Source organism: Xenopus tropicalis, chromosome 1 (genome assembly GCF_000004195.4).
Source record: "Xenopus tropicalis strain Nigerian chromosome 1, UCB_Xtro_10.0, whole genome shotgun sequence".
NCBI lineage: Eukaryota > Metazoa > Chordata > Amphibia > Anura > Pipidae > Xenopus > Xenopus tropicalis.
This window is the reverse complement of record NC_030677.2, coordinates 84232915-84260728: the sequence shown is the minus strand read 5'-3', so window position 1 is coordinate 84260728 and position 27814 is coordinate 84232915. Positions and strand designations below refer to the sequence as shown.

Genomic DNA, 27814 nt, shown 5'->3' with positions numbered 1-27814 from the left:
TTTTGGATGAATGTACCATATAGGATAATATTAACATATAGAACAGGTTGAAGATTTGGCAGCGTTTGCCCCAGCTGCAGCAGCTGCAGAAAAAAAGAATCAGATAAAATCTTTTGAGACCCTAAACATTAAAATCATTTGAAACATTAACATTAACATAAACATTAATAATTTAATATATTTTACAGGCCAACTATATGATTCCTGTTTGAGTCTGTCAAATTTAACGTAAAATTATTTAAATAATTCAATTTCAACAAATGCATGTACTGTATGTTTCATTTGTACCAGTTCCAGTGTGTTTGATATAGCAACTTGGATATTAGCCTGTAATAAGGAAATAAGTGAATAGCAGGGCCTTTTAAAAAAAGAACTAATGCTTAACCAAAGAAGTAGGGCGGAAATGTTGTATATTATTATAACCTTGAATGTATCTATGCTTTAGCAAGAAGACAACATTGTGCAAAAAAAATTAGTTAATCTCCGATTACACTTATTTACTCTGATGTTAGTAGACTTAGAAACCCACAGAAACTAAGGGGCTGATTTACTAAGACACGATTTCGAATCCGAATTGGAAAAATTCCGATTGGAAACGAACATTTTGCGACTTTTTCGTATTTTTTGCGATTTTTTCGGCGTCTTTACGATTTTTGCGAAAAAACGCGAGTTTTTCGTAGCCATTACGAAAGTTGCGCAAAGTCGCGATTTTTTCGTAGCGTTAAAACTTGCGCGCAAAGTTGCGCCTTTTTCGTAGCGTTAAAACTTAAAAGGCGCGACTTTGCGCGCAAGTTTTAACGCTACGAAAAAATCGCGACTTTGCGCAACTTTCGTAATGGCTACGAAAAACTCACGTTTTTGCGCAAAAATCGTAAAGACGCCGAAAAAAATCGCAAAAAAATACGAAAAAATCGCAAAATACCGATCATTACGAAAAAAACGCAATCGGACGCATTCGGCCCGTTCGTGGGTTAGTAAATGTGCCCCTAAGCATTCATTTGATTTATTTAACTCTATAGGGCAAATTCATCAAAGTACGAGTTTGAATCCCAAAATGGGAAAAATTCAGATTAAATACGATAATTTCTGATGATCGCAGATATCACGAAAATGCTTACAGAAAAATCGGAATAGTCTCGATAATATCGTACTGGCGATCCGAAAGTCACAAAATTTTCGTATCGAATGATCGTAAATTGCGGGAAAACTTTTCTGACTCCCATAAAACTCAATGGCTCTCTGCAGCTCCAACCTGGCCTAAGGAAAGTCATGATCCCGAAGCTTGAATCAGAAACTTGGCACGACAATACGATTTTGTCACACAAATTTTGTTGCAAAGTACGAAAAAGTTGCGCAAATGTACGAAAAAGTCGCAGAAAATACGCACAGTACGACTAACTACAAATATTTTGTATTTCGTACCTGTCGTACTTTGATAAATGTGCCCCTATCTGCAAATTATTTTGCTTTTTTTCCTTCTTATTGCAAGGTGGCTGAAGCTGCACCAAGAACTGTTTCATAAACTAGAATTCATCTTGTCCAAAAAGTATGTAGCTCAGTACCAAAGAGCTGTTTTGGTGTACGGAATGAAGAGAAGTAAACAGAAGCAAACAAACTGATTGTGTAACTAAAGTGACTTTGGTAAAAGAGGATTCAGGAAGATTATGGATTAAGGTTAATTAAATTAAATATGTTGGTTCCTGAGTGCACAATAAAATTTGTTCTGCACAGCACAGTACAATCGATTTGTACAATGTGGTGTCTAGTTCCACAGAAATGTAAAGAAAATACAGCTTTTAACATAAAGATAGAAGCTGCAACTGTTTATATATACAAAAAAAAATATGCAGGAATCAAATATTCTTGGAAATATGTAGTATGTGTTCTTTGCCCAATATTGCACTTCATGTGTACCTCAAGTGGCAAACTGTCAACCAAATTATTATTTCTTTTAAAATTAAAAGTAGCAAATTAACCTTATCACACTTAATGTTAAAAATCTCCCTGACCTTTCCGTGCAGCAAGTTCTTCTTCCCTCTTTTTCTTCTCCTCTTCGACTGTTTTGACTTTGGCCTCGTATTCATCAGCAAGAGCCTTCCACTCCTTTCTGTTGTTTAACAAGCCATCTAACATTGGCTGTATTTCTTCATGGAAGCGTGCAAATTCCTAAATTAATCAAATCCTAGTTGTAAGTTCACAAATGAGTCAATATTGTGTACTAGTAAGCATACTTCTAGCCATTTTATATTCTAGTATGATTTTGTAACTGTAAGCTAATGCAAATAAATTTGAGTTATAGCCTTTAGTTTTTGTATAATTAAATTATAAAGCTTAAAAGAAAAAATGATCTTATAATTAAATGTACATTAGCTGCCCTACATGAAGCTATCCTCACGTCTGTGACAGATTGCACCCATGGTGATAATACACTAGTCTTCTCAATGCTTTATGATGAGCAGTACATCCTAGCTCAAGAGTAAATACAAGAAGGAAGAGTCCATAATATTTTATTTGCATTTGCAAGATAGAACATTGCATTCTGGTTAAGAATATAACTATAAAAGCACATCAGACTAGTGTATATGGAAATTTACATGGACTTGTCTCTTCCATTATGTGGCCCCCACTATTTTCCTTGCTTTGAATTAAATGTAGCCTAATTTTTTTCGTCACATGTTTTAGGTCTTCTTTGTTATTTATCATTCAAGCTGATAATGCTTTGGTGGTTAAAAAGAAGCAATTTACACAAAACTACATTTGTTATCACAGCATGCATTTCTAAAAAAGAAAAAATCTATAAAGAAAAAAGTAAAAAGGCAGGATAACCTTTTAGATATACTGTTAGGGATGCACCAAATCCGGGATTCTGTTCCGGATTTGGCCAGGATTCAGCTTTTTACAGCAGGATTCGGTCAAAGTAAAGTGCCTGGTCAAACCAAATCCAGAACCTTAAAATCATGTGAATTTTTGTCACATGAACACAGAAGTTGAAAATTTTTTCCTGCATACAACCCCTTCATATCTTGCAAATTGGTTCTGGATTCAGCAAATCTTTCATGCAGTGGATGGTGGATTTGATGCAACCCTAAACACTATACTTTTATCCTTTTTCTATCCTATCAAATCAGATACACTTGTGCTTTATCACTCACCTTATATACAAAAGTGCACACAAAGTCAATAAAACCACACTGAAGTTTTGGCAGCTCTGCAGACTTATTTCTGTCCATCATGGGCTGTTGGGAAAAAGAATAGATAACATTCAAAATACAGTCATTCATCGAAAGGCATAGAAATAAATAATTTTAAAATGTAAAAGACCAGTGCACCCATTGTGATGTTTTTGCCTTTGTTCAGCAGAGCATATGGATCGGGTGGGTGGTGCAAGGAAGGAACAAGCTGATGTACTCTGGTGGAATTACAGGGTTACATGATCAATAATGCTTTAATTCAGAGATTTGAGTATGGTTTATATAACTAAGCTGCTGTTCAAGTAAAGTTGTTCTTTACATATCAGATAAGCATTCTAGAATAGAACTTTAGACATTTGTTGCTAAGAAATATATTTTTACTCACAATAGGCTGCTGTTGAAGAACTGTTCTTTCCAGATCTCCCTGTTCCCAGAATTCAGCTGCCACTAAGAGCGCAACCTGTTACAAGGATACAGAGAAGTAAAGTCTAACTACAAAGGGGGATATTGGTATTTTAATTCACATACTGATGCCCATGATCACCTAAGAACACAGAATAACTATAAATAATAAAATACAATAGAACCTCCATTTATGTTTTTCATGGGACCAAAAGTTTGGATCTGGATACTTTCAGTCACTGACTTTTATAAGCTATGTTAGCATTTATATATATATTTTGTAAATTTTAGTGACCACAGGCTACTGTATATATATATATATATATATATTTTTTTTTTTTTTTTTTTTCAATGTATGAGTGCATTATGTAATAAACTGGTATACTTTATAGAATGGTTTTACTCTGATTATTAACTGAAGAAGCAGCTGCTTGGATATGTAGTACAAGGTTTTCATGAAAATTTTAATAGTCCAGTTGCTTTAGACTTATTTCTAGACCTTTTTTTGCATACCTCACAACATTTAAAAAATGTAAAGATGGACAAAAAGAGATGCTGCGCGTATCGTGGCAAACTTTTTTGGCCACACCTATATTTATGACCACATCCCCTAAATACCACACCCATGTTACAAAATTTGGCTGGTTATGTAAAGTTTGAACACATGAAATTGTCCTTTAAGCAGCGAGTCTCAGTTCCCCCAGACTTGTTTAGTAGTGATGAACGAAATGTTTCACGATTGGGGGATTTTTTCACAAAACAGGCAATCGAAGCGTATCAAAACAATTGTCGCTCACATAAAAAAATGACGTGTTCAACAATGTTTTTTGATGCACTTCAATTTCTGCATTTCGCACATTTTTCGCCATTGCGCAAATTCTTTTTCGTCTTGCTAATTTTTCTGCAAAGCGAAATGGTACAGATTTGCTTATCACTACTGTTTAGCTCAGTGTTTTTCAACCTTTTTTGGGCAAAGGCACACTTGTTTCATGAAAAAAATCACGAGGCACACCACCATTAGAAAATGTTAAAAAATTTAACTCTGTGCCCAGCAGCAGTGCCCCCCTAGTACATTGGTGCCCAGCAGCAGTGCCCCCTAGTACATTGGTGCCAAGAGCAGTGCCCCCCTAGTACATTGGTGCCCAGCATCAGTGCCCCCCTAGTACATTGGTGCCAAGAGCAGTGCCCCCCTAGTACATTGGTGCCCTGCCTACGGCACACCAGGCAACATCTCGCGGCACACTAGTGTGCCGCGGAACAGTGGTTGAAAAACGCTGGTTTAGCTTATTAGTTACAATTGTATCTAAGTAAAGGTGTTGCCTATTGGGTTTTCTGGGCACTCTGCCAAAAGCCTATTTATCTAACTGAGTTTGAGAAAATTTGTAAATTTTTTAGTGTTTAGTGCAGGAAATGAAAGGGAAATGAGGGACTTTTCAATAAGAACCCGGGACTGTCCTGCTAAAATCGGGACAGTTGGGAGGTATGTTTTTGTACTACAGTACCAATGATTGTTTTTTATTTTTATTTTCTGACTATTTAATTATTTTTTCCTTCAATAATTTTTTAATGTGAGTACATGTGTTACTCGTGTATGTCCCTTTATTTATTTTTAGGGAGGGTTTTGTATCTTGGTTTGCGTGTACCCCATATTTAGGAGGTTCCTTGCAAATGTTTTAGTTAGTGGCTCATATATTCACAGTTTATTTAATTATACTAAATACTTGTAGTATACCAGATATTAAGGTGATACTGATACTAAAAAACTACGCCTCAAAATATGAATGTACATTAATTACCTTTATAGGTAATTTTCAGGTCACTGATAGGGCTGCTTTTGTAAGTAATTGTTACTTGAAGTTCCCAGACCTGACTGTCTCGCCAACCTGACTGTCCCTTCCCAACCTGTCAGTTATAGCTTCTACTTCTAATGAACTACTTCTGCACAAATATGGCAGCCCCCTCATATAGGAACATGGCATATCAGACAGGTAATGTAAAAGCATAGGGAAAATACTTTTAAGGCAAAATTATAAATATAAAAATTATAACATGCAAAGACAATGTTATGCAAGCCACTTATACCCTTAATGGGACTGCACTAGGCAAATCCATAATGGAGAAGGACCTTGGAGTCCTTGTAGATAATAAACTTGGCTGTAGCAAGCAATGCTAGGCAGCAGCTGCAAGGGCAAACAGGGTTTTAAGCTGTATTAAAAGGGGTATAGATTCACGGGAGGAGGGGGTTATTCTTCCCCTTTACAGAGCGCTGGTAAGGCCCCATCTAGAATATGCTGTTCAGTTTTGGTCTCCAGTGCTTAAACAGGACATTATTGAGTTAGAGAGGGTCCAGAGAAGGGCAACTAAGCTGGTAAAGGGTATGGAAAGTTTCAGTTATGAGGAAAGACTGGCCAGGTTGGGTCTGTTTACACTGGAGAAGAGGCGCTTAAGAGGTGACATGATGACTATGTATAAATACATAAGGGGATCATTAACCTCTCTAATGCTTTATTTACCAGTAGGTCCTTCCAATGGACACAAGGGCACCCACTCAGTTTAGAAGAAGGGAGGTTCCGTTTAATTATTCGAAAAAGGATTTTTTACTGTGAGAGCTGTGAAGTTGTGGAATTCCCTGCCCGAATCAGTTGTGCTGGCTGATACATTATATAACTTTAAGAAGGGGCTGGGTGGATTCTTAGCAAGTGAGGGAATACAGGGTTATGGGAGATAACTCTTAGTACAAGTTGATCCAGGGACTGGTCCAATTGCCATCTTGGAGTCAGGAAGGAATTTTTTCCCCCTCTGCAGCAAATTAGAGAGGCTTCAGATGGGTGAACGTGATGGACGTACATCTTTTTTCAACCTAACTTACTATGTTACTATGTTATCAAGTGTTCAAGTGGGTCTTTATTTTTTTCTGATTTGTCCTGTTAATGTCAATGGAAATTTGTGCACAACTATCTGTTAATGCAAAAGTAATTTATTTTCCTATAAATGTCTTCAGTTATGCTTCATATGATGGTATATTTATCTGAATATCTGTATTTGTTATTGTGTTGGGCCTGTAATAATAAATACATTTGACACCAGTGTCCAAATTATAATGAAAAATGGTGTGTGTGTGTGTCTCATACAAGGGACTACAATTTTTTCTTAGCAAAAATCTAATACAATTTTCAAAACAAATTATATGGTTGGTTTGGTTTAATTTATGGTTGGTACTTTCTATTATAATAACTTCAATAATTTTGTAATAACTAAGTATTTTTAATACATATTATAGGAATTGATTCCCAACCTTGCTCTGGACTTCCCAGGGCTTGGTAATAGCAGATAAATCACATGCTGTCATCATCATGGCCCTGCAAAAAAAAAAAATATTTGCAAATTAATAGTAGCTACAAAATCTTTTTTAATCTGCTGTCCAATGCCGCAATGTATATCCAGCTATAATCTTATTCTTCATGGCTTTCATAAAGCTCAACTATATACTAACTAAACAATAATTCACTTCAACAAACCTATGCGCCTATATATCTTATCTTGTCTGAATATTTGTCCATATCTGTCCATATCATAACACAAACCTTATGACACAAATTGAGCACATTCTCTTCTGGCTTTGCTTTTTGAACACTGTCTACACTGGACGCTAATGTAAGATCAGAAGAAAAGATCAGAGAAAACTTCACCTACTTTCTATTAATTTCTATGGGATTTTTAGAAGTGTATTTGTCAATGGGTGAAAGTCAAAGTTCAGCAACTGTTCTAAAAATCCCATAGGAATGAATAGAAAGTAAGTTAATTTCTGTGGTAAACTCTGATCTCACATTTTTATATATCTGACCCAAAGTGTTTATTATAGTGAATGTCTTTTCTAACATAAATATCTCTGCACTTTTCCAATTTATGGGATTGAATTACTGTATATCTCCTTACATGACAATTTCTTTCCTTGTTGTTTCCAAAGATAAATATTCAGTCCACTTTTGCTCATCTTCATACGTTTTTGATTGGTCAACAATCTTCTGAAACATTGTTCGCTTTCTGTAAAAACATGAATGAAAATGTTTGTCTTTTTTGAATAGCAATGAGCAATGCAACCCCCTCTGTAATGCATGTAATAATTCTCCCTCCAAAAACTGCTTGGAAATAATTATGTAGTCAAAAGACAAATGTCAAATGTTCCCTAGTTTAATAACTCATAGAAACAAAGTAAGTTAGCCTTCTGCAGTTTGAACAACAAAAGCATACAGATATTTTCTTTGTTTAGGGAAATAATAATTACATTATTAGTTGAAATACAATTATTTTACCCTTTATATCACTTAGCTTATTTGTCTAAGTTACAATTTTACTACTGGTTTAGCCTTGCCATAGATGACATTGCCTTTCCAGGTGACCCCAACAATTGTCCAGAAGGAGGCTGACTACCCATGTTGTGGTTTGACATCAATGGGTGTTTGGCCAGACTGACACAGCTATAAATGGAACACTTTTAATAGGGTTTTTTCATTGTTGTAGAGCCCTTAAAACCTGTATTAATGCTTGTATTAAAACCTTGTTACTAACCTGTTTTACTTACTATTCTGAAGAAAAATGTGACAATATAGATGTACTTTAAAGGTGTCTGCACTTTAAAGAGCAAACTATTTTTGTTTGTTTCCACAATGGGGCATCCAGCATCACTGCACCTGCAGTCACTACCAAATTCTGGGTATGCCATCATGTGCAAGCTAAGTGGGAACAGGGGTATATTATGCACCTTTTTATTATAATGGTACATGGGTCACTTTGAGGACAACATTTTTATTAGCCAAAAAACACAGTACCAAAGCACTGTAAACAACATTTCGTTGACAACACAGAAATGGCCAGATAAATGCTTCAAGGCGACTATTGCCTGACAAGTATTGGGAGAAGCATTTGTCAGTAGATTTCATTGTCTATGGGGAGTTGTTCATGGTTCTATGCTACATTAAATGTAGAGCTCAAAGCACTCAAAACTGCCTGTATACCATATCCTAATACAGGCCAGTAGGGACCGCAATATTTATACATGGGAATCCTGTCAGTTTGTAAACTATGACTCACAAAGAGCCATGGGTTATGCTAAAATGCTATTGCCATGTCATCCTAATATAGCAAATACTTCAAGAATGGAATGGAATGGTACTTATGAATAATAATTTGGCAAGAGGTGCAAATGAGAGTAATACCCAAGATACAAGTGCTTCTTGAGCATTAAAAGTCCCTTAGTGCTCTAGTGCTTGCATCCAGAATCATTATTAATTCCCCATAAAATGTTTTCCTTACTTGAAATAAAGTGCCAAGTCTGTAGCTATAATAGCTATATCCATAAGATGAATCACATGTTCATGCTGTCTTCTGTTAAGATTCTGAAATATGTTCATTGACTAGGAGAAAAAAAAGAGTATTATGAGTAATGCACATAAACTGGCTAATTTTTCTACAGTATGTTGCAAGTTGCAGCTGGGGGAAAGGGTTTTTTTTATATAGAGGGCTTATCATTGGATTGCTGATTTGTTTTGATTTTCCTCGAATGGGAGTAGAATGCGACTATAGTTTAAGTTTTAGAATTTGCCCTGTTAAGTGCAATAACAAAAAACATAATTCACATATTTAACAGGAAATATTTTCCTAATTCAAACAAAAAGCAAATATATTGCCCCTTTAAAACAAATTTCTATATTTAAAACAGTACTGTCCTTATTTATTTTAATCTATGCAGAAACACCCATGTTATCAAAATATGCATGCACTTTTTATTTTACCTCATCTGCTAACAGAAACTTTCCAAACTCCAAGTGATGTCTTTCTAGAATTGATGAACCATGTAATTTTGCTAGAGGATGTTGAGATCTGTTAGAAAAATAAGCAAGATCTAATTTGTTTTTACATCAAGGAAATAATAAACATAACACAGCTCCGTGCATATTCAGGTACATTCAACACACTTCTATAAAAAGAAACTGACAAACTCACAGATGTCCACAGAATGGGAGCAAGGGATTGCCCATCTTGCAGTTTCCCCCTCATGTACATGTAAAAAAAAAGTACCCCCAGGTCAGCATAATGTGGTCTATGACCTGAGCAACTGCTGATTCGCTGCCTCTGTCTCCTGATAACATTACATGGTATATCTATAAGCTGCAACCTCATACTTTCATCCAGGGACTAAACCACAGCCTGATCATATAATCCAAGAACTATAGCAGCTTAGACCAAAGCATGGTGACATCCTTTCATGTCTGGGTGACCTACTTTAGTCCACACTAGTGGTAAGCAAATCTAGCCCGTTTTGCTTTGCCAAAACTTAGCGTAACTGTTGAAAAATGTGATGCATTTTTGCAGCAGTTTCACAACAAAATTCACCAATGGCAAAATGAAGAATTTCACAGCAAATCCATGCCTGGCAAAAAAATTCACTCCACTAGTCCACACTTGCTCTGGATCTGTATAAGAGGTTTTTTTTTTCACAGCAGCTTGATTGTGAAAAGCCAGAGCAGCCTTGTGTACGCTTTTATGTGAAGTCACTACATTGCAGTAAGGTGGGGGCTCTCTTAGCAGGTACTATGCCAATCATTTAAACAGATTTATGTATTTAATTGTTGATGAAAAGGCTTACTTCATCTGATAAAGGTTGTTAGTCCCTCTGTGATCTATATCATGACAAAAGCCAGCAGTAACCATTGCCATCGCCTCTAGATCTGTATAATAGCGTTTCAGTTTGCCTGTCTGGAAGAAGTGAGACAAGACAAGATGACCAAAAAGTACACCAGCCACAGGTACAACAATACTAAGGGATTTCTCAATCCAAAAATGATTCTTTATACAACAATATGAATGGATTAGTTGTTCATCACTAAAGGCCTACAGTAAATGCATATGATATTATGTGAGATCTATTGTAAGATGGATTCATGTATTCTAATTAATATAATTTTTTTTAACAGAACTGTACTATGTACTGTATATTTTATATAATTAAGTATTCCACTGATGTTTGATTTGATAGCAACATACCATTAAAAGGGTAAACATAGTCTGTGCCACATTAAATCCATGACGCCAGTTGTGATAGGTAACTCTTCTATATCCTTTCTTCATTGCGTACATAAACCTCACCAAAGCCTATGAAACAGAGGCATGAAAAAGAAACAAACCTTTGGGAAGCAGAAAAGAAAAACACTGTGAAGGCACTACCCTAGACAACATTGGGACAGACCTTTTGAGACATTATATACCAAGTCATACAACTTTGCCATATAGGAAAGTAAATGTTAAACTTATAAATCCCAGCCAAGCATGCTCTAAGATACTACATTAAACACTACAGAGGAATGAAGAGAGACACTGAGAATTAGATGCATAAAGGACCAAAGTTAGCCTTTTCTCTGTCTTTTAGTGACCAGTGGAAAAATATTAAATATGAGTAGCACTCGGAAGCCACTGGGGTCATTTATGACAGACTGGGAGAAAAATGCAGAGCACTAAAGGGGCACTAAACTAAGGGGGTTTATATAATGTTTAAAAGTTTTAATAGACTGAAGATATGGTTATCCAAGTTATGGAAATATCCTTATGCATGAAACCCAGGTACCAAGTACAGTACCTGTACTACAAAAGTGACTTGAGCCAATGAAGTTCTAAATAGTTTGAAATTATGGATGGGACATCAGATGAAAGTTTCCAATTATCTCCCAACACTCTTCTGATCTGTACCTATCTTTAATTCCTCATCAAGGAAGCCCTGTTTATCCCTTTAACGCTAAAGGGATTGAGAATAGCAGTGAATTAAGAAAAATTATACATACCTCTGGGGGAACCTGAAACTTTTTTACAACTCCAAGTTCATAATACATTTGGATACCGCATTTCACAAGATCAATTTCGGTACAGTCAAAGTCTGAGAAACGAAACTCATAAATTTCAAATTTAGTAGGTCCTGGTAAGACCTGTTTCTGTAAACATATACAAAAAATGTATTACTGTCACAAATACTTATATTAATATGTTTATATATTACAATATACAAAAATGGCAACATTTTACAAATGCCCCCTTTTTCACATGCTGAATTGTAACATCTACAACCCAGGCTTGCTAATAAGCAGTGGAACATAAATAATACAAATAAGAGCTGTCCAACAAGACTCTTATGAAAAAGATGCAGCCTTTCAATAAATTTTCATGTCCCACAGGCTGCAGCTGCAAGGATCCAAAAACTCTGAATTTGATTCCAGGATAACTTACTTTACTATAAATAATTCACTTGTTGCTTGTTTTGTTTCAATAATTTAGATTAGATTATAAATCTATTATAAATTGTAAGAGCCTTCCTTAGCATTCCTCATATTTGCTAAGCAAATGCCCAAATCAAGTATATTCACACCTATAATCACAAGTATAACAGTCACAAGATCACACATGTATACAGACACATTTATATAGATGTATATATTTAAAATGTCATACAATATATTAAAATTTACTATAAAACAAAATCTATAACATATCTTAATGAGTGAAGTTTGCACTTATATGGCAGAAGCAATAAATAAACTATTTAAAGCAATTCAACCAACCGAAATTCAATAGTCCTCTGTGGCAATGCAGGGCCACAAATAAATATTATATTGGATGGTTGGTATATGAGTGTGTAAGGGATCTTAAAATGCTTAAAAGCTTTATTTGGAAGGGACAGAAATGTCCCTGCACAATGCTTTGGATTATATGAACACTACATACATAAAGTACAATAATAATTGTCCCATACATCAACAAAATGTTTAAAAAAGCTGCCTTATAGGACCAGATGAATATGTGCGTGTCAACTGAGAGTCTTGTGAATCTGGAGGTTTTTTCTTCCCCCAGCCAGTAATCTCTTTAAAGATGCTGTTACCAAACTGCCATAATATACATGGGAAAAGGTGAACATACACAAAATGTTTGTTTGGGGAGGTCACAAAAAGAGCAGATCTTTAATCTGCCAAATCTGAATTTAATCATTTGGCCCTAGGGTGCTAATTCGAATTACAAAGATGGGTATAGGAGCCTTCTGACTGAAGACCACATCAATAACCCAATGCGGTCCCTGATCCAAAAGGAAAAACAGATCTGCCCATTTGACACTGTGCACAGAGGCCAGTGTAATGTAAGAGGAGCAGAACACAGTATGCAAAGTGCAAAGGAATGGCCTAGTGTGGATTTTTTTAGGGAAATTATCCCTTAGGACAGTGCTGTCCAACTGGCGGCCCGCGACCCCCCTCTGTGTGGCCCCCCACCTGTCTGGCTGCTTTGATGGCTTACTCTTGTGTAAGCTTTAAATGGTATCAGTACTGTGATTAACTGCCCCCCTGCATGGTTCTCACCTCAGATTCAGGCTGTAATCCCCCTGTATTGTTTAAATATGTAATCCCCTGTGTTGTTCACACCTTTTAATCTCTGCATTGTTCACCCCCTGCAGTGTTCACACCTCAGGCTCAGGCTGTAATCACCCCCATTGTTCCCCTGTTCACACCTCAGGAGCAGTAGAAACCCACAAATAATCCCTGCATACTACAAAAAGAACATATACTGAGGTGGTACTGCAATTAAAAAGTTTTTTAATATATAGTTATTGTGCAGACTGTAGGAGCAGTGCCAGCATTGTGTCACTGTAGGCTGCCTGTGTGTGCCATACACACAGGCAGCATAGGGCAAGCAGAGTATGGCACACACAGGCCAAGTTTGGCACAAACCAGCCAAGAATGGCACACACAGTGAAAGTATGGCACACGCAGGTAGGGTAGGGAAGGCAGAGTATGGCACACACAGGCAGGGTAGGGAAGGCAGAGTATGGCACACACAGGCAGGGTAGGGCAGGCAGAGCATGGCACACACAGGCCAAGTTTTGCACAAACCAGCCAAGAATGGCACACACAGTAAAAGTATGGCACACGCAAGCAGAGTAGGGAAGGCAGAGTATGGCACACACAGGCAGGGTAGGGAAGGCAGAATATGGCACACACAGGCAGGGTAGGGAAGGCAGAGTATGGCACACACAGGCAGGGTAGGGCAGGCAGAGTATGGCACACACAGCCCAAGTATGGCACAAACCAGCCAAGAATGGCACACACAGTGAAAGTATGGCACGCAGGCAGGGTAGGGCAGGCAGAGTATGGCACACACAGGCAGGGTAGGGAAGGCAGAGTATGGCACACACAAAGGCAGGGTAGGGCAGGTAGAGTATGGCACACAGGCAGGGTAGGGCAGGCAGAGTATGGCAGGTTTTTGCTGTACTACAACTATTTATATGGGTATGGTCATGTGATAACATGGGTGTGGTTTCAAGTGGGTGTGGTTTCAAAAAGGGGAGTGGTCAAAACTGGCTTCCATTATCGGCCCTCCACCACGTAGGTCGGAAAAATTCCGGCCCTCGGTACAACAGAAGTTGGACAGCACTGCCTTAGGAGATTCAGGTACTTGCAGCAGTGGTAAAGAAAGAAGCTCTAATGTGGACCAAAAAAAATGTTTTTGAGAAATGTAAATAGTAATAATTGGTGCAGTTATTAGTGTTGCCTGTTTCTTACAAGTGTTTTTGCAATTTCATCCTCCTCACATTCTGTGACTTCTTTTCCCAGCTTTTCTCTTGTAGGCTGAAAGAAACATAAAGAAGATTTTAACCCATGTCTAAGGTATGTCCAATTTTAAAAATATATGGACAAATATAGCAGTTACTACAGGTGCTAGTGCTATAAGTGTTATGACTCAAGAAACAACCAGAAATTTTTGGGCAGTGCCGGGTGCACACCCCCATGAAGCCCCGGTGGCACAAAAGTTGGGAAGAGAAAGGTAAGATATTTGTGCAGGCTTGTGTCATGCAGGGGAGCGAGCCAGAGGGGGAGAGGGCCATCCACAGGGTGAAAGGGCTAGGCTCTGTGGAAATCCTGCACCCAGTCCTGCTCAGCCCTAGTTATGCTAATATTTCTGGGGCACTTTGCTCATTTGCTCCCTTTTTTGTAATGTGAACCCAATGTTTGTCATGAAATTGAAATGATCAATGCTGTAGCATATATCATAAGATAGAAAAGTGTTTGAGGCATTGCAAATGCCTAATGCCTGCTTTTAACTAATTCTACAGGTCTACATCTGATAATGCATGTATTTATATTTCATCATATGACAATAACAGAGAAAGAACAACAGGTTTTTTAAAACTTTTAATATTAGATATTAATTACCAGGATATCCTGAATTTCATCCTTGTCACATTTAACATGGTACATCACCATGTCTTGAGCAATATCCTTACGGTTTTCCAGCTTGTTCATCTTGTCATGCGTATCTGTATTTAGTACTGACCAACCAAGGAACTGGGTCAGAGACTTGAAACAGAAGAATATAAGTGTATATTACATTAAACACCAGTACAAATTACATCTTGTGCATCAGGTGTACACTTTTCAGAATACACTAGCTATTTGCAGTGTAAAAAAAACAGCTCAGTTACCCATATCAGCCCATATACCCAAATCAGATCTTTGCTTTCATTTTCTAATTTCTGTTAGCCTGTTCAAAGCCGATTGCTTACTGGGTGTTACTGAAAACTGCATATGTGAAATTTAGCAGCTTTGTAAGTTAACCTTACAGTGTCATAAAGCATACAAACTATATATATAACATGGCATTGTATATGCAGAGTGATTGTGCAGCCTGCCACCTTTAATCTTTATTCAGTGCTGGCAGACAGCGGAGGCTGCCAGTGTAGGAATAATGTAGCGCTACTATTTTATAGAAAAAATATGTAAAATGATGTTGTAGTGTAGTGTCACTGTTGTAGTGGCAAGTAGAGTGTATATTTTGGTACACAGGTGGCTACCCTTTGTAGTGTATATCCTTCTGTTAAAAATATGTAGCCATGTCAGGCTTTATAGTGAGATTCAATCTATTTTTATAACAGGGCATCAAGTCACAAATCCTGAAATATTTGTTTATACCATTACAGATTCAGAGGTGTTTAAAAGAAAACTAAATAAAGATAATTTAAAAATATGTTTTAAGAGAAATTAACAGTATAAGTAACAAAAAACTGTGAAATATGTTAAAATATTTTAATATTAGCTTTTTAACTTTAATGTTTTCATACTTATGTTTCAATAAAAATTAATTCTTGTATTATAAGTTCTCTGGTAATAAGTGTTCACTAAGTCTTTATCCCACTTGACCTTACTTCCATCAGTGTTTCATCCTGTTCATCAAACGGCTTTCCGTCTTTTCTGTTGTAAAAGGTTGCAACACCAACAATTTCCTCCTTCTTGTTGACTATGGGCATTGATAGGACATTTTTAACAACCCATCCACTTTCATCCAATGGTTCTTTCTACAAAAAAATATGACAACAGAAGACCTGCTTAAGCACTTGAACAAGGAGAAAGAAGTAACAAGAGCATCTAAGTTGATTAAGGGCTTGGAAAATCTCAATTATGTGTACCGGCAATGACACTTGCTGCTACTTGTTACAAATCTCCCCAAAAATTTGTTGCCACAGACTAACATTGCAATCGCTGTGAGTGAAACATATTGCTCATGGCGATTGCCTTAACTGCAGGACACTTCAAAGAGGTGATCCCATGTTAGTCAATGGCAAGGCATTTTTTGGGAGATATGTAGCCTGTGGTAGCAATTTTTTTAATACTGGCAACAAATCTCTGCATGTGTCATGTGTGACATGCTCACTGCCTGTACACGCAATTTTGGGGGAATTAGCAATGGTAGGCAGGCAGGCATGCAGAGGATCTGGAGCATAGAGACAGGGACACCACGTCTTCAGGCAAAACTCAGGTTTATTTAGGGCCAATTCTTCCCAACAGAAACATAAGACATAAGTTCATAAACAGTTCAGTGTTATGATATGTCCCTTCTTCAGGGCTCTCACCTTCCAGGGTTAGTTCCACACTCTGGAACACTCAGGCTTCACATTAAGCCTTGCTGACTCCTTTCAGCACTCATCCATCGGGTCATAACTCCCTCTGCCCCCTGCAGTGGCAGGTGGCACCCCCAGCTCCTCTGGGAGTTCCTGACACAGGCAGCCCTCCTGCTCTGTGCCCTGCTCTGAGAGTGACCTTCACACAGTCAAGGTTCAATTCCAACTCCAACTCTCTCTGTAAATCACACAGCCCTTTTATTGGCTGCTCACCTGCAGCCTAATCAGGCAGCTCCCCACAGCTGGCCAAATCAAAAACCTTAAAGGGAGATTTACTCCAACACAGCATTACCTGCTGTAAAACCAGGTGCTACATGTATCCCACTACACCAAATAACGCTCTTTCCCATTGCATCTCTCACACATGCAGATTCACTGCTTTTAAAAACTTTTCAGACCACACACATCTCTTTAAATAGGGGTTGAATGCCTTTTTTAGAAAGGGAGAAAATTCAGGGTTACTCAAATTAACTTTTAGTACAAATTTAATACAGTAACTGTTCATATTGCCCTCTTGAAATTAGAAAGGAAGTTTTCACCCTCTGAGGCAAATTGGAGAGACTTCAGGTGGGGATTTTTGCTTTCCTCTGGATTAGCTATTGGTTTACTGAGAAAACAAAGGCTGCATTTAATGGACATGAGCCTTTTTTCAACCTCATCTACTATGTAAAAAGCATTTTTAACTTCCCCAGTGGCAAATCAAACACAGAGCAATGGATTGTTACAAAGCTACTTCTTATCTGGTACAAAATGATTAGAATATCATCAAGTGAAAAGGATGAACTTGTTTCTTTCTAGTTTTTATTAAATAAATAAAATATATATTTTTCATCATGATTGTGCTAGTATTTAAAACATAGCATTATATTTTCTGCAATACCCTAGTGGAAGAAAGTAGTGGTGTAGCTACTTTGTACCTGCAAAAAAATCTTCAGGGGGGGCCCCGGTGCAGAGTAACAAACTCACTCCTCCCCTGCACTGATGCGTCCTGCCTACACTCTGACTCATATACCACTCCCTTCTTGACTATAAATCCCAGCTCCCTGCCTACTCACCTATAAATCCCCCGATCCCGTACTTGGGATCCGGCGTAGAGTTGGGATTTACATGTGAAATGGAGGAAGCAGACTGGTCGTTCCCCCCCCCCCCCCCACGGGGTCTGCTTCCTCTTTTGTTACACCACTGAAAGAAAGCTTACATTTTTTCTAAACATCAGTCAGGTGATCACAATGTTCTGACATTATCTGTATTGCTAATGTATACATTTAACATGAATTCAGTCATTCAAAACTCACAAGTTTCTACACAATTTGTATCAATAATAGATCTGTGGCCATAAGGTTAACTGCCTATCGCCGAAGAGCATTCTTACCTGAAATTTGAACATTTCATCTGCACCTGCATTCATAATATTACAGATCTGAAACAAGAAAGAACAGAATATAGTTTAAAACATTGCTGGCCTTATAAATAACCCTAGTAGTAACTTACACACCATTTCCTAATTAATTACTTTTTAAATTGCCTTGTTCAATATGTCACTATTACTTTGATTACATTTTGATTGGAAAATACATTTTGGATGGGTTTAAACATGTTGCTAGTTTGTATAACATTTGTAGTGTATACTTATTATTCCAAAGGCAAACAGTCTCCCAACTATGGTCATTGACTAGTGAAATCTCACATTTTAATCAAATTTAAAAAAAATAAGGAATGTATTTAATGATTAAAAATTAAATTGATGTTTAACATATCTACTTACAAAGCCACTCTCAGCCACGTATGTTGGAAGACCACTAACCAAAGCCCAATGATCTGCTGGGGGATTTCTTAAAATGAAAAGCAACAGCATAAGAAAAATCTAAAAGATTAGTCATATCAAAATGGATATATATTTTTTTTAAAAAGTAGCTTAAAATACATATAGTTTGTACAGACGATCCTGTTTAGTATCCACCAAAATTAAACCATCAATGAATGGCTTTAAACCCAACCCATACATTCTAATAACCCCTATTTCGTGTGTTTGGTGTGGAACTAAACTAATCTATGCTCTTAAACATTCACTCAAATTAGCATAGGATGGCGAACAGGGTGTTAAGGTTAAAAAGTAGTCCAGGGAAGCCTATAAATTTTGTTGGTGTAAAATAAGTACTTTACCTTCACATTTTGTTTTCAAATTGTACTAAAATGACAAGTTTTTCAAACGCCTTCTATTTAGATTTTTTCCACTCCTAAAAATCCTCTTTTGTTTTTAACCTTGATGTTTTTTATTATCAGCTTAGTATACAATACATAAGTATAATACATAAACTGCTGGTATCTCTAAGTTAATAGCAACTAATGCATAAAATTGTAACATTTTATAGATGTGATTTAGTGACTAGGCTTTCTAAGCTGTTACGGGGATTTACTAAAACTACATAATTTTCTTTTTTTTTTTTAATTTGATTAAACTTGTTTTCCCGAATGTCTAATACTTACTAAAATGTTGTGAGAAAAAGTCAAAAGAAAGAACTCAAGGAAGAGAAGGGACCTTTGCCACTGACTTCTACACAAACTCAGCAAGTTTAATCTGGTGAGTTGTCGAGTTTGGATTTTCAGCCGCTTAGACACATAACAAATTTTGAAAAAGCTGCATTGTATTTTCTCTGCAACTTTTTGTACTAAAAATTTGATTTGAGTCAAAGAAAGACAATCAGTGGTTAGTAAATTGGCCCAGTGTGTTTGTGAAGATTCTCATTCATCCAGGTCATGGTATATCTGGAGTAATAAGTCAAATTAACTAGACTTGCTGTGTTTTTCTTGAAGCCAGTCATCCAACTGGCTTTCTCAATTCTGAATTGAGAAAGCCAGTTGGATCACTGGAGAAACATCTTCAAGAAAAACAAAAGCAAGTCTAGTTGATTTGACTTATTACTACAGATATAAAAATAACACACTGATTTGCTTTGATAAATGTGCCAATTTCCTAAACACTTCCCTAATAGATGTAAAAAAAAATGTAGAAAACGGTTTGTCAAACCAGTAGATCTTACATGGCCAGCTCCACCAGTCTTAATTATTGCCTTTCAGGTTTGAAACAGAAATACATTTTTTTGCATGTGTTTACAGTATTGTTTTTAAAAGTATTCTTTATTTTGCTTACGGTATGACTTTAATATCTTCTTTCCCATGTAGAATATAATCAATGACTTTGTAAAATACAATTTCCTATGAAAGAAATAAAATCATGTTATCTGTTGTTTTTAATATCTACCAGTTACATTTTTCAGCAAAAAAAAGTTCTTCACATCCAAATTATGCATGACCATATTGATATACACCATATTGTCACTCAGGGGCCATAATATAGAGTTATAAAGCTAGGGTGCCTTAATAAAGAGAAAAATTAAATGCCTAAAAAAAAACCCTGTTGGATGCCTAAGATTTATACAGGGCCAGTAAATTATGCAGCGCTTTACATTAATTTATAATGAACAGGGATCCTACAATAATTTAACAAACAAGGGTTTACAGAGTAAGAATAGGATCAGAGGGCCCTACTTGCAAGAGTTTACATTTTAAAGGTACCTTATCTCCAGGCTAGCAGTGGGTCTAGCCCAGAGATACAGTTCTGAAATTATTAGTGCATACTTAATCATATAAAGATCAGCAGGATAAAGCCCTGAAGGTATAATTCTTAAGCTATTATTCTCTGTTAAATAACTTACTCTTCCGTCAGGAGTGCGGGGTCCTGTGTATGGGGGAACCTCTCCCATCAGAACTGGCCAAACATCAAAAAACTCCTGAAAGTGGAAAAAAAGATTGCAAAGTGATTACCTGTAATAGTAATACCAATTGACAATAAAATATGCAAGTCTGTGAGATTGCAGATAATTATCCCCATTTTAAACACCTTTAAAATAGGTAAAATTCTTAAAATGAAGAATAAAATGAACTCTATCATTTGTTGTTTGTAGAACCACCAATTGGCATACCCTGTCCATTGGAGAGCTTAGAGCCATCAACATTTGCAGCTCTTTGAAGCAGCAGAAACAAATGCATTCAGGATTAAATGAGGGCCATAATAAATGAGGACAAATTAATATGAACATTTGAATATAAACCTAAATTAAAATTGCATTTACAAAAAAAGTAGGAAAATTACCTTTTCCTTTGTCATATCAAGGAGGCCAACAGAATATCTGTCACAATTTAGGTATGCCCTCACTGTATAGAAGGCCTTGTGAAACTGTCTCTCGATGTCAGTCAGCTCTTCAAACACTTTGTTTGCTGACCATAATAGTACCTAAAACATAGAAAATTAGTTTCAGTCTATTTGTATATCATATCATTTTGTTTCCTTGTAACAAATTAAAAAAATCCACCATTAATACGTCAATAGTGGCGAAAATGAGAAGCAATCAGCTTGGCAGCTGCTGGAAGCCACACTTTTTGTAGTGATATAATGCTTTGTGTGATGCAGCCTATGCAAATGCATCAACATAGTCACAAACCTGGCTTTTTGCAGCTTGCAAAATTAATTTTATTTCTAAATTACACTGTTTACATAGCAAATAATTCACTATACCATTTAAAATGTTATTCTTGAACCAACAAATGTATTTTTTTTAGTTGTAATATTGGTGTGTAGGCAGCCATTTCAGCGCATTGTGCCTGAGTCTGAGTTTTCAGAAGGAGCCAGCATTAGAACTGCTACACATTAGAACTGCTTTTAGATAACCTATTGTGTCTCCCATGTAACTGGAGGAGTCCCAAGCAGGACTTGGACTTCTTACTGTTGAGCACTTTTCTAATATTTACTTATAGTTCACGTCACATGGCTGTGGTCCCCTGGGAAATTAAGAATATGGCTAGCCCCATGTGAAAATTAAAAATTAAATATAAAAAAATCAGTTTGAAAAATTGATTTCAATACAGGATCCTGCTGATGCCTTTTGAAGAAAAAAAAACATGTTTTCCTTCATGTTTGACAGTATTCCTTTAAGTACAGGGCTTCTTTTGACAATCCAATGCGCAACTAGAGCTTAGTTCAGGGACAGGACACGAGTAATATATAAAGACTGATATAAATTAACTTTATGTTTGGCATGATATAATAATGATAATGGAATGTGTTACTGAAACGTTTACAAATGGATCAAAGAATAAAAAAAGGAAACCTTACCTGGCCTCTTCGAGTCTCACAGTTATGTAAGTAGCTTAGGTGATAAATTTTCAGATTTAAAGAGGCAAAATTCAGATACTTTAAAAATACCTGAAACAATGAAAGACATAATAATAATAATTTGCAATGTAAAAGGCCACTGCTATAGTTATGCATTGATACATTTTGGATTAATCAACCCAAAACTGATTTCACATTTTAGTTGGTGAAGTAATCCAGTGTCTACTGCACTATGCAAATAAATATTTGTCTGATTTATGTAACAATAGGTAAAAAACTACATTAATAATTGTAATATAATAATTTGAATCTGAGTAATGTATCAAATTTGTGAAAAACGTTCCTGTCAGGATTTCCTGACAAACAGGAAAGTTTGTTAAAAGGAAAAAAACTTCAAGGGAAGCTTTCAAATGGAATGCAGAGTTGAGCTTTAAATCATCCCTGTAGCAGTTGCATAGACCAAATGCCATATCTCCTATTGTCCTATTGGTATTTTGTTTGCTTTCTTTTATAATACTTTTTATTATATATAATTATTCATTTATTGCTAATTGTATGATAAAAACAAATCATATGTAAGGACACAATATTGATGTGCTTATGGAATTAGGTACATCCTCTGATAAGGTGATCCTCTGCTATTCAACTGCCTTAGGATTAAAGAGTGCTTATATACTAGTAGGATTGTCAAAGTGGTACACCTTGTATAGAGAGTAAAATGGTGATTGGTAAACCATGGCCATATTGTGCGTGAGTGGGCTGGTGAGATGCAGTAGCTGATGCCTCTAAAGCAGAACTAAACCCTTCACAGTTGTCACAGGAGATCCCTATGTTGGATTTTGTTAGAAGTGTCAGTGTCACTCACATGCTCAGTGTGCTCTGAGCAGCTCAGCTAAGCTTAGGGTCATTGTAAATAATCAAGCAGAAATGAAGCTGGTCAGTCATATATGCTGTTGCTACAGGGCTGATTAAATTCAGATCTAGTTTAATTGGTTTCAGAGCTGCCGTGTACTTGTGATTTGAATTAATTACTAATCAGCCTTATATTGTGGCATTTATATTCTATATATACAGTATATATTGTGATTCGGTCCCTAAGGTAATTAACAGCAGCACAGAGCATGTTCAATGAATTAGCATAAAAGAATATGGGGAACTACTGGGGGCATCTTTGGAGGGGCAGATCATCACTGCTAAAAGTCTGTGGTTGCCTTGAGCTACTGCATTAGTCCAAAACATAATGTGCAGCATTTCTGCCTTAACTCTTTAGTTAAGCTTTAGTTCTCCTTTAAAAGTATGACAGTAAAGTAAAGGGAAATGTACATTGGCTGTTGATACAGTGGCTGCTATTAAGCGTGGTATGGTACTTCACCTGGGGATGCCTACATGTACACCTGTGGTGAAGAGTTGTTCAATTTTACCAGGATTTATCCTGCAGTAGGACTGTGGTCACTGAATATGCCCAAAGAACCTAGCAGACTCTCATGGCTATATACGCCACCTTGGTGGAACAACTGGGGTTTGGAGACTGGGGGCCCCCTAAGAATTTTGAGGAATTTAATCCCACTATGTACAGTATGTACTTTATGCCAAGCAATGTGGGATTACACAATTGTGTATATTACTATTAGTTTTTATATCCTTTACCATGTTGTCACATTATGTCTCTCCCATTTAACATAGGGGGAAAAATACCAATTTGCCACCAGGTGGTGCATGGTCTATGGCGTTTTCAATTGCGTTTTGCTGGCAAGTGTTTGCACTCTAGCACTATCTAGAGGCAGGAATTAACACTCAAAAAATGCTGTCTGGATATGGTTAGAAAATATGTGATAACTTGCTGGCTGCATCTGTAATTGAGTCAGCTGTGTGTTTGCTTCTTTCTTAAACGCAGACAGCGTGTCTGACAGGGCCATGTCTCTATATGCTCCAATTTTTGTATGCCAGTCTAGAAATTTTAATAATTTTTCCTATTATGTATTGCTTATATTAGTATTAGGTTTGGTTATGTCCACAGAATGCTATGCTCGGATGCCACCAATGGCCTTTGATGTCCAGGGGGACGTCCTAAATCCTGTAAAACAATAACATGTACTTACCTCTTCATCGTAGTTTGTAAAAAATGGGCCGTCGAGTTTATTAACTGCCATTATCACTGCAACAACATCTTTACCATTCAGGATTGGTGTGGCAAGTATGTTTTTTGTCTCATAGTCCGTCAGTTCATCTGCAAATTTGCTGTACACTGTGCACTGTAAAATGCATATTTTGTTGACATATTGTATAATATAGTTTCAAGATGATATATTGAGAAAAAAAACAGTAACACACAGAGACAACCTAAGAAAACATATAAATATATATATGGTAAAAAAGGTTTGCACCAGGAAACCCAAAGAAACCTAAACCTTTCAGCTCACCTTGGATTTTAATTATCAAATTGAATGCAAGTTACTGTGTCGTTTGCTCTTGTGTCGTGTATGGTGTCACTTTCCAATGAACCAATATATTTGGAACCAGCATTAGTGACTAACTCACTATTGTTTGTATAGGTACAAATACGAAGTAAAACTTCTTTAATGCAGTATGCTTGCCCTGTAATTGGTTGCAATTGTAATAAATTAGCATAAAAAACAATAAAAGCAGTAAAATTAAATTAAAAAGATCAATTAATTATCTTAAAAATGTAAACACTAATAATAAAAGAGGGTTCTAATTCAGTATATAAAATTTTGGATGGATTATCATATTGTACTGTACTAAAACATTGTTATAAGGTGTGCTAATCTACAGCCAAAAGTTTGCAAACTGCATTTAGAAAACAAGTGCCTACAAACTAGGGATGCACTAAACCCTTCATGGTATTCACCTGAATCTATACCCAATGATTTGGGGGTTCAGCTGAATACCAAATTTTGGGGTTTTTAATGCATCCCTGTTTTTTTTAACATTTATGTATACACTCACCTAAAGGATTATTAGGAACACCATACTAATACCCTTCTCTGACCTCTAGCATCAACAAGGTATTTTCGCCCACAGGACTGCCGCATACTGGATGTTTTTCCCTTTTCACACCATTCTTTTTATACCCTAGAACTGGTTGTGCGTGAAAATCCCAGTAACTGAGCAGATTGTGAAATACTCAGACCGGCCCGTCTGGCACCAACAACCATGCCACGCTCAAAATTGCTTAAATCACCTTTCTTTCCCATTCTGACATTCAGTTTGGAGATCAGGAGATTGTCTTGACCAGGACCACACCCCTAGATGCATTGAAGCAACTGCCATGTGATTGGTTGATTAAATAATTGCATTAATGAGAAATTGAACAGGTGTTCCTAATAAACCTTTAGGTGAGTGGTATATGGCATACAGTATATGCCATATTAAATGAACATACCTATATTAGAATTATTTCTGGTATTCATTTGATATTCTTTTTTTGCTTTGTTTTTCTTCTACCCCTTAAGTAATACCTCATTACTGTCGAATTTTATGCAAATAGTTTTAAAATAAAATAAAATGCAGGTTTTTGGCAGCTCTCCTCATTAACTATAACTTACTTTTTTAACTTTTTTAAAAAGTGCAAACAATGTAAACAAGAGCACTAATGCTGGCTCCTCCTCTCTTAATAGCTTCTCATGTCAAAACAGTTTTTTCAGTGAACTGAAACATCATAGAAATTTAAATAGATTTTGTATCCCATATGTCCTGGTGTGTTTAAGATGATCTGCTTCCTGTTTTTTTAGAACAGAAAGTTATTACTGCACAATTCCAGCCACTTCCTGTTCCTGTGCACTGGGTGTTTTAGCTTCTGCTTTAGCAATGTCTTTACCTATGAGACAGCAATATTATTTTAAACACTTTAGGCTCTACTTATTTATAAACCAATGAATGTACACATTTGTGACTCTTAAGTTTGGCAATTGTCCATTACCGTACACTGCTTATGAGAAAATTCCCTCAGACCATATAGAGCAGATGGAACATTTTATATGTATATTTTCAGCATTAGCATATGTCATAACCTTTCAATTGATTAAACACAGGGATGCTTCATTTAAAAATTATTACACTGTAAATATCAGTCATATGACTCATCTGCAGAAGAAGTCAGAACTGGCAGGACTTGGTGCCTATGGAGAACTTAACAGTGGAAAAATCTTTGAATGGAGCATTTCTTGGAAATTACTTTATATCTTTGTTTTAAAGACAAAACTAGATATTTTTAAATGCAAGTAAACATGCCATTTTATTGTGTTTCAAGATAAGTAATTTTGCTCTTGTTTTTTAAATACAGACTGAGCTATAAGGTGATCATTTGTTACATTTTGAAATAGGCTTGGTAGGTAACACAGTATTACAGGGGACAACACAACAGCAATAGAAACTGAGCTAATTCAAACATGAGTACAATTATGTAAAGGTTCCATGTTGTTTTTTAAATTCTTTATGATAATAGTGTACAAAGCAGCAGACATCAGTAAATCCTTGCATACCATATGTAGGTCACACACTGAGTGGCCTTGGAAAGAGGATTGGCATCTTTCTATGTCTTATTATGTATAAGAAGGGGAGCAGATTGTGCAACATACTATTACTAAGCCAGCTGAGACTAATACATTATAAGAAAAACAATGTCTTTTGTCCATGTAGAATTATATTCAGTGGGCCAAAGAAAATCAGCTCATGCCTTAAGCAGTTCCTAGTGAAACTGTAAAATTTAATTGAAGGCACTGTTTGTTCTGCTTTCTTGTAATGGAACTGTATGCCCCACCATTGGTCTATGTAATGTAAATTGTGCTTAAGAATGATACATTTGTAATAAATTAGAGTGGCTTCAAAATAAAGCGAAGAATGTCTAAATTAAAATCAGGTATATTAAATGCCCTTTACCATAACCAGTTTGTAGACCTACAGCCTGCATCCCATTTTTTTAATTTGCAGGACAACCATGGGTCACTAATAAGACAATCAGCTTACTCTGGCAATCATGATTTACATACCTCGCTAACATCTTTGACGTTAATTGTTTTCTTTGTATGAGCAACGTGTCCTACAATTCCAATGTCCAAAGGATAAACTATTTCACTATCAGGTGGAACAAGGCATTCTTCCAGTTTACTGTTAGACTTAACATTAAATAGTCTTGTAGCTAACTCAGGTGTTCCATTTCTTTGCCTGTACATAAAGAGACTACATCGATCTGCGTGGATAAGAAAACTGATTCTCCTCAGGGTCTTGAACACAACTTTCTCCATGTTAATACTTTCTTGCATGTCGTTAACAAGTTCAAAGAGAATCTCACTCTCTTCAACCTGGACGAGTTCCCTAAATGTCGCAAAATCAACGGTGAGATCTTTCCGACCAAAGGCAGCAGCAATAGTTTCTGGCTTAAGTTTCTTCTCAAAATATCTTTGTGTAAAAGCAGGGTTGTTATCCATATAATTTGCCACATCCTCTAAAGTAAGACTTGCTTTGGTGGATTTCATTTCTGCAGAGTTTAAAAAATATACCGTAAAGGTATATTTGCTTTTGCGATGAAATGTGGAATAATGCAATGTCCTTGAGCTCCACACTGATGCTCTGCAGGTAGAATGAATGAGTCAACTGTATATTAATCTTACAGTGATCAGCAAAGTATATCCTTAATGATGCTGAAGGTGAATCCTGGAGAGGACAGATTTACTCAAGTAAAACAGATCAGGTAACTCGTATTAAATCTTCAAATCAATCTCTGGCAAATGTACATGGATTAAACACATTTTACTTCAATAAACGTGAAATGATCAGCTACATAAATACATTCAGCACAGAATCATTCATTTCTATGTAGATTCTATTCTTTCTATGCTTCTCTGCAACAGATTTTAAAACAAGCTTCTTAAGTTTTAATTAAACAGATACTGGTATGGTATTATCTCCAGCTAACAAGTGGTAATCTTGTTATTCCCATTCTGTTTTCCCACACTCAAGATGGCAATATAAACATAGTCCCAAGAGGACTCTTAATTTTGTTTTGCTGATTATATATATTAAACTTCCAAGTAACTGTTAAAC

The 27814-nt window shown here is 36.4% G+C and overlaps 1 protein-coding gene across 1 annotated transcript; it reads right to left on the bottom strand.

The window, feature by feature from the left end:
• pde6b (phosphodiesterase 6B) lies at positions 1 to 27814 on the bottom strand. The gene is made up of 22 exons (XM_012953282.3): positions 26761 to 27814; positions 23851 to 24003; positions 21752 to 21841; positions 20732 to 20872; positions 20295 to 20369; positions 19730 to 19794; positions 18344 to 18410; positions 17951 to 17998; positions 15826 to 15975; positions 14837 to 14980; positions 14186 to 14251; positions 11429 to 11575; positions 10638 to 10745; positions 10240 to 10349; positions 9386 to 9473; positions 8907 to 9007; positions 7530 to 7637; positions 6889 to 6952; positions 3577 to 3651; positions 3153 to 3236; positions 2010 to 2166; positions 1 to 83 (listed from the first exon to the last, which is right to left on the bottom strand). Exons 1-22 carry the CDS (start codon positions 27244 to 27246, stop codon positions 31 to 33), a joined length of 2580 nt encoding a protein of 859 aa, XP_012808736.2. The 5' UTR covers positions 27247 to 27814; the 3' UTR covers positions 1 to 30.